This window comes from Chroicocephalus ridibundus, chromosome 27, assembly GCF_963924245.1.
Source record: "Chroicocephalus ridibundus chromosome 27, bChrRid1.1, whole genome shotgun sequence".
NCBI classification, from domain to species: domain Eukaryota; kingdom Metazoa; phylum Chordata; class Aves; order Charadriiformes; family Laridae; genus Chroicocephalus; species Chroicocephalus ridibundus.
Genome location: NC_086310.1, coordinates 495,660 through 506,704, shown reverse-complemented (window position 1 = coordinate 506,704; position 11,045 = coordinate 495,660). Strand labels below are relative to the sequence as shown.

The 11,045-nt window shown below is 49.4% G+C and overlaps 1 protein-coding gene across 1 annotated transcript; it reads right to left on the bottom strand.

Annotated features, from left to right (window-relative positions):
- Positions 1-5,493: 5,493 nt before the first annotated feature.
- On the bottom strand, positions 5,494-6,414 carry LOC134507767 (olfactory receptor 14J1-like). Its single transcript, XM_063318643.1, has one exon. It carries the CDS (start codon positions 6,412-6,414, stop codon positions 5,494-5,496), a length of 921 nt encoding a protein of 306 aa, XP_063174713.1.
- Between the last annotated feature and the right edge of the window lie 4,631 nt (positions 6,415-11,045).

The following is an 11,045-nucleotide window of genomic DNA, read 5'->3' as shown; positions in this document are numbered from 1 at the left end:
GTGCCAAATCTAGACATTTCTTAATTACCTCTAGGGATGGGGACTCAACCACCTCCCTGGGCAGGCTGTTCCAGTGCCTGACCACTCTTTCAGTAAAGTCATTCTTCCTAATATCTAATCTAAACCTCCCCTGCCGCAGCTTCAGACCATTTCCTCTGGTCCTGTCATTATTCACCTGGGAGAAGAGGCCAACACCCACCTCTCTCCACCCTCCTTTCAGGTAGTTGTAGAGGGCAATGAGGTCTCCCCTCAGCCTCCTCTTCTCCAAGCTAAACATGCCCAACTCCCTCTGCCGGACGCGTCCAACTGTGAGCCTGAGTTAACAAGTGCAACCTGCGCTAGGTGACCCTGCTCTGGCAGGGAGGTTGGACTAGATGATCTCCAGAGGTCCCTTCTGACGCCTATCATCTGGTGATTCTTTCAATGACCATTTCTAAAATAATCTAATCTGTCTTTCTATAGTCTAATTGTCTTTTTGAACAACTCTTTAGTTATGTTCATATCTATCTTTTTGTTCATATCTATATTTTATCTATCATATGTATCTATCTAAAATATTTCTGATAAGATTTTCCGGTGCAGAGAGGCAAACTCACCAGAGGCAGCTTGTCCTTAGCATTACTCAGCTACACAGTGTGTTTTATTGCTTGAGAAAACTGATGATGCTTTAATCTGTGTTCCTTAGAAGTAGGAAAAATTCTTCTGGGCCTGTGTGCAGCCAGCTCTCCAAGGAGAGCAGGTGGGAGATGGTGCAATGGAGCTGTAACATCCAGCTGCAGCGATCAGTGGAAAAGTTTGATGCAAGGAACAATGATGCAAGTCCCAGGTGGACAATGACAGAAATAGTGAGGAGCCAAGTTGTCTATACAGTATCAGACCTCAAGGAACTGCTTTTTCTAGCTGTGCATATCTCCTGAGGAAACACTCTGGATCACTATCACTTGGACAATGCTTCTCTCACTTCCTCTTTAACCTGAAAAATAATAAAAAATAACTTTTAAAATAAAAAATCATTTTGATTGGTGCACTTTCAAGTCTTTCTCCTTAACTACATTATGAAACAGCTCCAATTAACTATCCAAGTCTTGAAAACTTGAAGAAAGTTACAAAAAGATCAATAGCTCATTAGGGCACTTGGGTCTTACTACATAAACCTTAGATACTGAGAGAAGACTGAAGAAACCTCTCAAGAAGTCAAAGTCAGAAGCAAAACACAAAGTACCTTGAAGCATTGATTGGCCCCACTGAGGGCCATTACAGACAAAGCCTCCCCAAGGACTCGTTAGAGCAGATAACTGTAGGCTGTGATTGCAGGTAGACAAAGGCACTGAGCAAGTGGCTGTAGTGCTGAGAAAATCCTTGGTTTTGTTTTATGAAACAGAAAGGCCAAGCCCTGACCCTCAGGCTCTGGGAATGCAGGTCCTAGAAGCCTCAAAATAAAGTTTCATCTCACCAGCCTTGGTGAGAGGCAGCAAACTGATGATAACAACAGTAACAGTCAAGGGGACAAAGATCTTACCTTGGTCCTTTGTGACCTTCAGCACTGCTGGAACCGTTGGCTGCCTCTACTGCAGGCTGTCCTACACGGTCCCATTCATGCATCTCTTTCCCTTCAGGCTGTTGGCACACACCTTGCTTTCCCACCTAGCGCTCACCCTGGCATTTCTATACCTTAATTCATCTCTGTCTTCTCTCCCTGGCAGTTGAAATCCAAGGCTCATCCAGACTCCCTCTGGGTGACCTCTTGAACCACAAGGCTACCCTTTGAGTGAGATTTCTTTTTCCTCACATCCAGTCTGAACCCTCCAAGATGCACTCTGTGGAGGCTTCCTTCTCTTCCCACTAGCAAGAGAAGCTCCACTCTCTCTGAAACCACCCTTCAAGCCGTTGCATGCTACTACTATAATGTCCTGGTTTGAGGTCAAACAGAACCAGCTTTCTGTTCAGTAACTTTATTTCTTAGCTAGGCCTCTTCTAACTCTCTGAAATTAATGGCATGTTGTGTCTGAAGTGGTTCGTTCAGATTGATAAGACAGTTTGTGCCAAGGAATGGTGTGCAGAGAGGCTCTTGCTTGTACTTATTGCTGTAACAACCAACATCAGCTTTGTTATTTGCCCCACTGGAGGGTTGGAAATGGAAAAGCGTAGAGGGGTCCCACCTGCAGGGAGGAGCGGACAGGACAGGTGACCCAAAATTGACCAACAGGGGTATTCCATTCCATCTGCCCCGTGCTCAGTATAAAAGCTGAGGGATCAATGGGTGAACTCTCTTTCTTCAATGGCCGACGTCCGAGGAGGACCCTGTCTGTTCATCTCCCTTTGATCCCGATCCGTGTGTTCCTGACTCCATCTGTGGAATCCAGTTTCCACCCATCGCTGAGTCCAGCCTGGGACTTCCCCAGTGCCTGCCGGTGACATCATCCTGGGAGCTTAATACAGTTTTGTATATACTGTATCTTTTTCATTATTTTCCTTTTTATTTTATTATTAATATTTTATTAAAGTAGTTCAGTTTCTTCTAAACTCGTAAATCTCTTTATCTCTCCTCCTCCTCTCCGTGTACAAGAGGTTTGGGGGGGAGCATCTGTCGCTGGCCATTGGCCAATTTGGACAAAACCACGACACCTGACCCTTCACTTCACCAGGCTAGAGAAGCCTATGTCCCCTCAGCCTCTCCACAGAGGCCCCGGTACCCATCCTGAGAGATCTCCTCTAGAACCTCTCTCGTTCCTCCCCATTCCGCCAGACAGGGAAGCCACACACCCAGACACACCAGTCCAGATGTAACCACACCAGTGCTGATACAAGGGGGACGGTAACTCCCTTGTCTTGGAGGCCATGCTCCAACTAATGCAGTCCTGCATGCGGCTGGCTTTATTCATGGTGAGTATGTACCACCGGCTCCTATGGCATTCTTGTTAATGCCCAGGCCCTTCTTCTCAAGGTCACCCCTGAGCTGTTCAGGTCCCAGCCTGTCTTCATGTTTGGGGTTTTTCTACCCAAAAAAGCACTTGCAACTTCTCCTTGTCAAATTTCATGAGGCTTCTATTGCCAAATCCCAGAGTTTTTCAAGGTCCTTTTGGAGTGAAGCTCTGCTTGGACAGCTGTTAATTATAGAATCAGAGAATTGTCTGGGTTCAAAGGGACCTTTCAGATCACCGAGTCCAACCATCAACCTAACTCTGCCAAAACCCGTCACTAAACCATATCTCTAAGCACTATGTCTACGCGTCTTTTAAATACCTCCAGGGATGGTGACTCAACCGCTTGCCTGGGCAGCCTGTTCCAATGCTTAATAACCCTTTCAGTGCCCAAATTTTTCCTAATATCAGCCTAAACCTGTCCTGACGCAACTTGAGACTGTTTCCTCTTCTCCTGTTCATGGCACCCCCAAAGAATGGCTGATGGCAGTTGTGCTCATTCAGATTCATCTCGCCACGCACACACGATGTGCATGCTTACATCTCATCTTTACAATGCAAACATGGACTTCTGGGCCAGTCATTCAGTGTCTCTCCATGGAAGGACAGAGAACCTCTCTGAGCTGGGCTAAGAGGCCGGTGCTGGAAACAGTGGTTGTTATTTGCTGCTCAGTGATGATTGCCCTGGAGCAGCTTCCCTGGGGTGTCCAGCACGCATGGCAATAGATCAGACCCTACTCTGCTGGTCCTTCATGTCTTTGCCAGGACCCAGGCTGTGTGAGGACACTGCTATGTGTCCCCATGCTGCACACCCACACCCTTTAGCTGTCCACTGATGTTTTCTCTCCGGGGCGTTTGCCTGGGCATGTTCTTGAGAGCAACCTTGGAAGAAGACTTAAGCCTTCAGGCAGTGCTCTGAGTAGATCCCCTTGTAGAATGGAAAAGCTGTTATGGAGGCCAGCTTTGCCACAGAAGTGCCCATTGCCTGTCCCTGTCTGTGGTCACAGGACCACCACACTGCAGGACTGTAACCAAGCTTCAAAAGCACTTGGGCCTTACACCAACACAAGAGCACAGAAGAAGAGCACCAAAATGGAAAGTGAGCGGCTCTGGGAAGACCGAGTGCACGTTCTCCCTGGCAGTGCTGCTGTGCTGGGACTCTTCATCTCTTCACACAGGCACTGCCACTGCGGCTCCGGCGAAAGTCTCAAAAGAAGGCTCTCAGACAAACAAGTCGCTGGAAGGTCCTTTATTTTGTTTAAACACACAGACACCACGGCTCCTCATTTACACAGTCTGTGGGTGACACAGAAGCAGGATAGATACATAACTGGAAATGGCACGAATAATGACATTGCTTTGTGGAGAACATTATAAAAAGACAAACAAAGTAAAAAAACCCCAAATCCACAACTAAAATCAACAAAAACTACAGAAGATGGGATGGACTTTTAAAAAGGTACATTACCAGTGATTTGCAGAAGACAGTGGTAGTCCAACACCCCGCTTCCCCCTCCCACTTTGGCCACTCGGTCCTTGGTGCAATTCCCCATCCCTAGGTCATATGCCAACCATGGAGAATTCAGGCATGAATTGCCAAAGATGAAGGGCCAGAGGGTTGAGGCATTCCCTTAATGCACCTGGCTCCTGCTTCCCCTGTCTCTTGGGACTATCACTCCCTGAGAGCATGGTACATCTGTACCTGGATTACGGCCCAAAGGGAGGTGATACCAAAACTTGCTGATCTACCAAGTTCTGGACTTGCACAACTTGTGGAAAGTACTAGAATATCCCACAGTCCGAGTTTGTCTGGAGCAGAAAAATACCTGACAAAAGTCAATTATCTCGGACTCCGTAAGCAGCGATTCTAGCGTGACCCTTTGAACTCTCCTGGATCACAGCCAACTATGGCCAGCATCTCCCCTGAGATGGGATGCTGCTCAGGGAAACACCTTGAGGATTAGAAGGCCAGGGCGAGTCAATTCCAATTGAGTCCCAGTTATCGCCCACTGAGGAATGCCAAATCATTGTATTTACTCTGAACTCGAAGAGGGAAATTTTAACTATAGGCTCTTTAACTCTTTCATCCACTTCTCTATGTACACATTATATACACATTCGCTCTTGCTAATCTTGTGGATGTTCTTACCCCTTACTGGATCCAAATATTTGTCTGTGTGCGCATAGGAGGGGCACCTGTTGGCTCACTGGAGTTGCCCGTTGCAAAGGACCATTGGTCCTAGCAGTGAAAAACTCAGGTGTGGGTATGCGTGCGACTCCTCAAGCGGCATGTGTTTGTATGTTTGTGCTTATGTTTGTATGTATTGATTTGGGACACCCTGTAGTAAGTTGGTGTGAATCTTGCCATTTTCAACTCTGTAATTTAGTCCCTGTTCAATTATTTTGTTAAATCATCCTGTAAATCCTTAAATTGGATAATGATTAAGTGCTGCTAAAACTTAATCTTTTAATCTACCTCAAATCACTGCTAAATTTTCAATTGCTACTCAATCACAATCCTGTCAAATGTTTCCATCTATGTCAAAGACAAACACTTTAATGCTTCTGAAAATCATCCAGTCACCAATTTCCACACGGCATGCTTGAGCTCCTGGTTCCTCATGCTGTAGATGAGGGGGTTCACTGCTGGAGGAACCACCGAGTACAGAACTGCCATCAACAGATCCAGGGATGGGGAGGAGATGGAGGGGGGCTTCAGGTAGGAAAACATGGCAGTGATCAAAAACAGGGAGACCACGGCCAGGTGAGGGAGACACGTGGAAAAGGCTTTGTGCCGTCCCTGCTCAGAGGGGATTCTCAGCACGGCCCTGAAGATCTGCACATAGGACAGCACGATGAAAACAAAACACCCAACAGAAAAAAAGGCACTAACCGCAATAAGGCCAACTTCCCCAAGGTAGTCTGAGTCTGAGCAGGCAAGCTTGAGGATCTGTGGCATTTCACAGAAGAACTGATTTATGGCATTGCCATGGCAGAGTGGTATAGAAAATGTATTGACTGTGTGCAGCACAGCATTGAGAAACCCACTGCCCCAGGCAGCTGCTGCCATGTGGACACAAGCTCTGCTGCCCAGGAGGGTCCCGTAGTGCAGGGGTTTGCAGATGGCAACGTAGCGGTCATAGGACATGATGGTGAGAAGAGATAACTCTGCTGCAGCACAGAAAAAGAAAAAAAAGACCTGTGCAGCACATCCTGTGTAGGAGATATCCCTAATGTCCCAAAAGGAATTGGCCATGGATTTGGGGACAACGGTGGAGATGGTGCCAAGGTCAAGGAGGGAGAGGTTGAGGAGGAAGAAGTACATGGGGGTGCGGAGGCGGTGGTTGCAGGCTATGACTGTCATGACGAGGCTGTTGCCCACGAGGGCAGCCAGGTAGATGCCCAGGAAGAGCCAGAAGTGCAAGAGCTGCAGCTCCCGTGTGCCTGTGAATGCCAGGAGGAGGAACAGGGTGACAGAACTGCCATTGGACATCTGTTTCTTCTTGTCTTTGGAACCTGCTGTAGGAGGAAAAGGCAGTGACGAGTGTATAAGTCTAAGAGCAAAACCTATTCCAGTTCTCATGGAAACACCCCTGCCTTCCCCCCCAATAGACTCTCCCTTTTCAGAAAGACCTTTGGCTCATCCCTTTTGTGAACTCTGGTGGGTGCTGGCTGAGGATGCCCCAAGGAGCAGGGGGCTCTGCCGTAGGTTCTGGAGGAGTCAGTTCTACCTACAACAGTAGATAAGTAGGAACTGGGCGGGATGTTAGATGAAATCCACTTGTGCTATTAAAGAGCTTGTCAGCATTGTCACTCCCAATTCACTGACCTTCAGACCAGAGGTGTGGGGATTTTGCTTCGGTTGGTTGGTTCTAGTTGCCCCATCACAGTGAGTGGTATTTTTAAGGCAGAAATCCTTGGTATTTCCGCTTGTCTCCAAGAGAAACCCTTTGGGTCCTGTGAATCCCTTTTTGCAGAGTGAGGACACTCCGCTAGATAACACAGAGATGTAAGGGGAGAGCTTTACCCTTCCGGAAGACAGCCAGCAGCATGGCAGGCCCCCATCCCGGGAAATAATTGAATGTCCTAAAGATGGTATGTCCTGAATGAAGAGCTGTCTCACTGAGCCCTGCAAACAGCACTGCTCAGAGCTCCCACCTTAGCTGGGAACAAGGCAACATGAAGAGGATGAGAAAAATGGAGAAATTCCCCAATGCTCCTGTTAATGGAGGCAGTACAGGAACAAACAGATGGGTACTCAGGAGTTTCCCCTTATCAGGGGTCCATCTGCCAAAGAAGTAACGCATGCTGTGGACCACATGGCCTCTGAGGTGAAGGTTCTGCTGGGTGTCAGAGCTTGCTCCAGGGAAGCTGGTGGTCAGGGGCTTGCTCCAGGGAAGGCATCTGCAGTTCAGGCGATGACATGGAGGTGCCTGAATGCCCCCCCTCCCACAGCACTTCTGGGAGCAGCTCCCTTTACCTCCCAGCCCATGTTTCTGCTGCCCAGAGCTGCCCCTGACAGCAGTTGTTTCTCTGTCCCCACACCTCCTCCCTCTTTGTGCTCACAGACCCCATCCCACCCACTGCATTTTTAGCTCTGCCCTGCAGACCACTCCTGGCAGCAGGGCACTGCCCAGGGGCATCTCTGCGTGTGCAGGAGCAGATCAGTCTTAAAAAGAACTGGGGTCTCTATGCCTTCACCAGAGTGGAGAAATAAATTCCCATCTCCCACTGCCCCCTGCCTCAGACATCAAAGAGTGGAAAACTCAAAGCACCGACTCCTTCAATTTTGGGTAAATGTTGCCTTGATGTCCATCTTCATAAGGATCCTCTGCAAAAGCCCTGGGACGATGTGGAGCTGTGGGCAGCTCTGACTCATGCAGCACCTTCTCAGCTGTGGAAGGACCCTGCCCTGCACACACCTTCCACCCACAGCTTCTCTGGGGAGCTCCCTGGGTAGGCTGAGAGCTGACTCCGGGAGGCGGCAGAGTCCCTGCCCCAGCACACAGCCCCCTGGGGTACAGGACCCTGCTTGGAAGGACAGCCATGGGCACCCCTGGCTGAACACATGGCTCCCCACCCTTGCATTCATCCCTGGGAGAAGGGAGCTTTCACGCCCTCGCCCTCTGATGGTGCCACAGGCAAACCTCCTTCTCCACAATAAAGAAACCCTGGGAGCCATCCTGCCAGATGCCAGCAGCAGCAGCAAGATGTGAGAGCTCTAGGAGACCCCTCCAGGACACCAGAGTATTGCCCTGAAGCCAAAGACTTACCGTGTTAAAGACTGTGTATGTTTCTCCACCAGTGAACTCTCAGCGTCTCCCACTTCACAGTGCCTGTAATATCTCTCTCTCTTCTCTCCTCTCCTCTCGGGTGCCTGCAGGCAGTGCCCTCAGCCCTGCTGTGCTTGGCAGAGGAGCTGCTCCTGGGCAGAGCTGTCTCTCTGCAGTGCTGCCCGCTTGCCACGAGCTCCCTCCATCCCAGGAGCCCAGCCCAGCTCAGACGCAGAGGACCAGCCCAAGGCAGCCCTTTCTCTGCCCCCTTGGGGATCCCTCCAGGTGTCCCCGGGGCTCCAGGGGAACCTGCTGGGAAACAGGCTGAAGCAATCCCTGATGTTCCCTCCCTCAGCAGGGCAGGGACGCTTCTTTCAAACAGAAGCATTTCTCCATACAGAGACTGAGTAAAGTCCGAGATTCACCTCTTCGACAGGAAACCAAGACAGTGACCAGGAGGAATCTCCTTTAACGCTGCTGAGGGAAGGGATTAATCTGAGTCAACAGCGGCATCCCATTCATGGTCTGTAGAGCTGGGGCTAGAAGAGGACTCAGCTCCCTACCACAAACTCCCAGGATGTGGGATTTCTCTTGCCTCCCTTCAGGTGTGCACAGAACAGGCTCCTGCATGTGAGCTGCTTCTCTCAGGTCCCATGGTAATTAATGAAGATGAAGGACATGAATGAGCTGCTCAGACACAAACACCTGATTACATTGGAGGTGCCAGTGGTGACCAAGATGCACGCTGGTAACTGCAAGCTCTAATGGAGCAGTTCACAGAGACAGGGCAGCATCCGGGGGCATCGCCTTGGGGGCTGATGGGAAATTTCTCTGTAGAAGTAAAATGACTGCAGATGTCTCCATTTATAACTGAACCTGTAGCTGTTCCTTATGTCCAGGGAAGCCTACAGAAGTCTGCAACTAACCACATGGATTCACGTGGCATCGGAAAAGGCGAGTGTCTTCACCCTCACCTGTATTTCCTACATGTCCTTTGAGTGTAATGTCAATTGTCTCATGTGCATCTCTCCACTGCCTAACCTAACTTAGGCCAGTGAAATCTTAATTTAATCCCCAAATAGAGGCCTGTAGTGCTATGGGAGGTGCCAGGGTCTCCAACACAACTGCATGCACCTGACACTGACAGCACAGGTCCTGTATAGGAACCCCATCCCCATTCATACTGGTTGTGTGACCTGCACCACCCAGGGCATCTCAGACAGATTCGGTGCTTTTGGGCCAGTGACTGAATCCCACCACTGCTGTGATGTAAGGTGTGTCCTTGCACTATCCAGTAGATGTTGGGCAGTGCATGAATACAAAGCACATCACACCAGGGTCTCCACTCATCTGCATTCCCTCTCAAACTCTGCTGGCTCTTCTTTCCCACATCGTTTAACCACCCCCTCGATGCTGCAGTCATGGATCAGGCCAATGATTTCTATTGTGCTGTTATCATAGGATGCCCACATCCAAGCACATTTTCAACATCATCTCTTCCTTCCCAGCTTCGCCTCCACCACAGCCCCTTAGAGGCTGCAGAGACACCACAAACAGCAAAGCGCTCTCCTGCTCAGACTACACAGTCCACCTCTGTTTCTCTCCAGCCTTGGAGAGAGCAGCGTTTGCTCTCCTTGTGGGCACCTCATTTCTTCTTTACATCGCCATCTACCATCCCCTCAAGCACGTCTCTGCTGAAGCAAAGCTTGCGCACACACAAGGTCATGGGTGCTTGGTAGCAGGTTGCTTGTTGCAAGTCTTCTCTCAGCCCAGATGTGCCACAGCTGAGGTGCTGCAGGCCAGACGTGCACCGATGCCCTCAGCCTGGGGCAGAGACAGGAGGAGCTGGAGCCCCATGTCTCTCCTCATTCCCCTTTGAGGCAAAAACAGCTGAGGCCTGTTGGAACAGCTCACGTGACGGCTGAAACAGGATGACCAGGAGAGACAGGCCATAAAGATCAGGAGCGAAGTGCCCTCAGTATGAAGGAGCTGCTTAGGTGTGTGGACCTCCTCTATGGCACAAATAAGTTGGGTGATCCTTTTTGGATGAGGGTCAGAGGAGAGGTTGGTAAGGGTTACACTAGATGAGAGACAAAAAAACCTGCAGCTGGGACAAGGACACGGACATGGTCTTATTGAAGAAACTCAATGATTTTTCCCAGTTCAATCACCCCAAATTCTCCTTGGGGACTTTTATGACCTTGGCATTGAATGGAAGGAGACCAAAACATCATGCAAACAATCCTGGAGGTTTCTGGAGGGTCTTGCACACAGCTGGGACACAGATCTTTATAGCAGAGCTGCCAGATGTGCCAACTGTGGTGACACATATGTGAATCTGTTTCTCACAAAGGAAAAGGAGCTGGTCACGGATGTGAAACTGACCTCCAGCCTTGGCTGTCATGACCATGAAATAGCAATGTCTCACCTCCCAAGGGGAATAAGGAAGGAGAATAGAATAGTGCAGATGCCAGACCTCAGGGAAGCAGACTTTGGCCTATTAAAAGGACTTTTAGTAGGGATCTCATGATAAATGTGTGTTGATGCAATCATAGAATCATAGAATTGTTAGGGTTGGAAGGGACCTTAAAGATCACCTAGTTCCAAGCCCCCTGCCATGGGCAGGGATATCTTCCAGTAGATCAGGCTGCTCAGAGCCCCGTCCAGCCTGGCCTTAAAAACTTCCAGGGATGGGGCTTCCACCACCTGTCTGGGCAGCCTGTTCCCATGTCTCACCACCCTCATGGTGAAGAACTTCTTCCTAACGTCCACTCTGAATCAACCCATCTCTAGTTTTAATCCATTCCCTCTAGTCCTACCATTACCCGACATCCTAAAAAGTTCCTCACCG

What these genes read in the sequence shown, in the direction of transcription:
- LOC134507767 (XM_063318643.1), bottom strand. Translation starts at nt 6,414, where the DNA reads ATGTCCAATGGCAGTTCTGTCACCCTGTTCCTCCTCCTGGCATTCACA.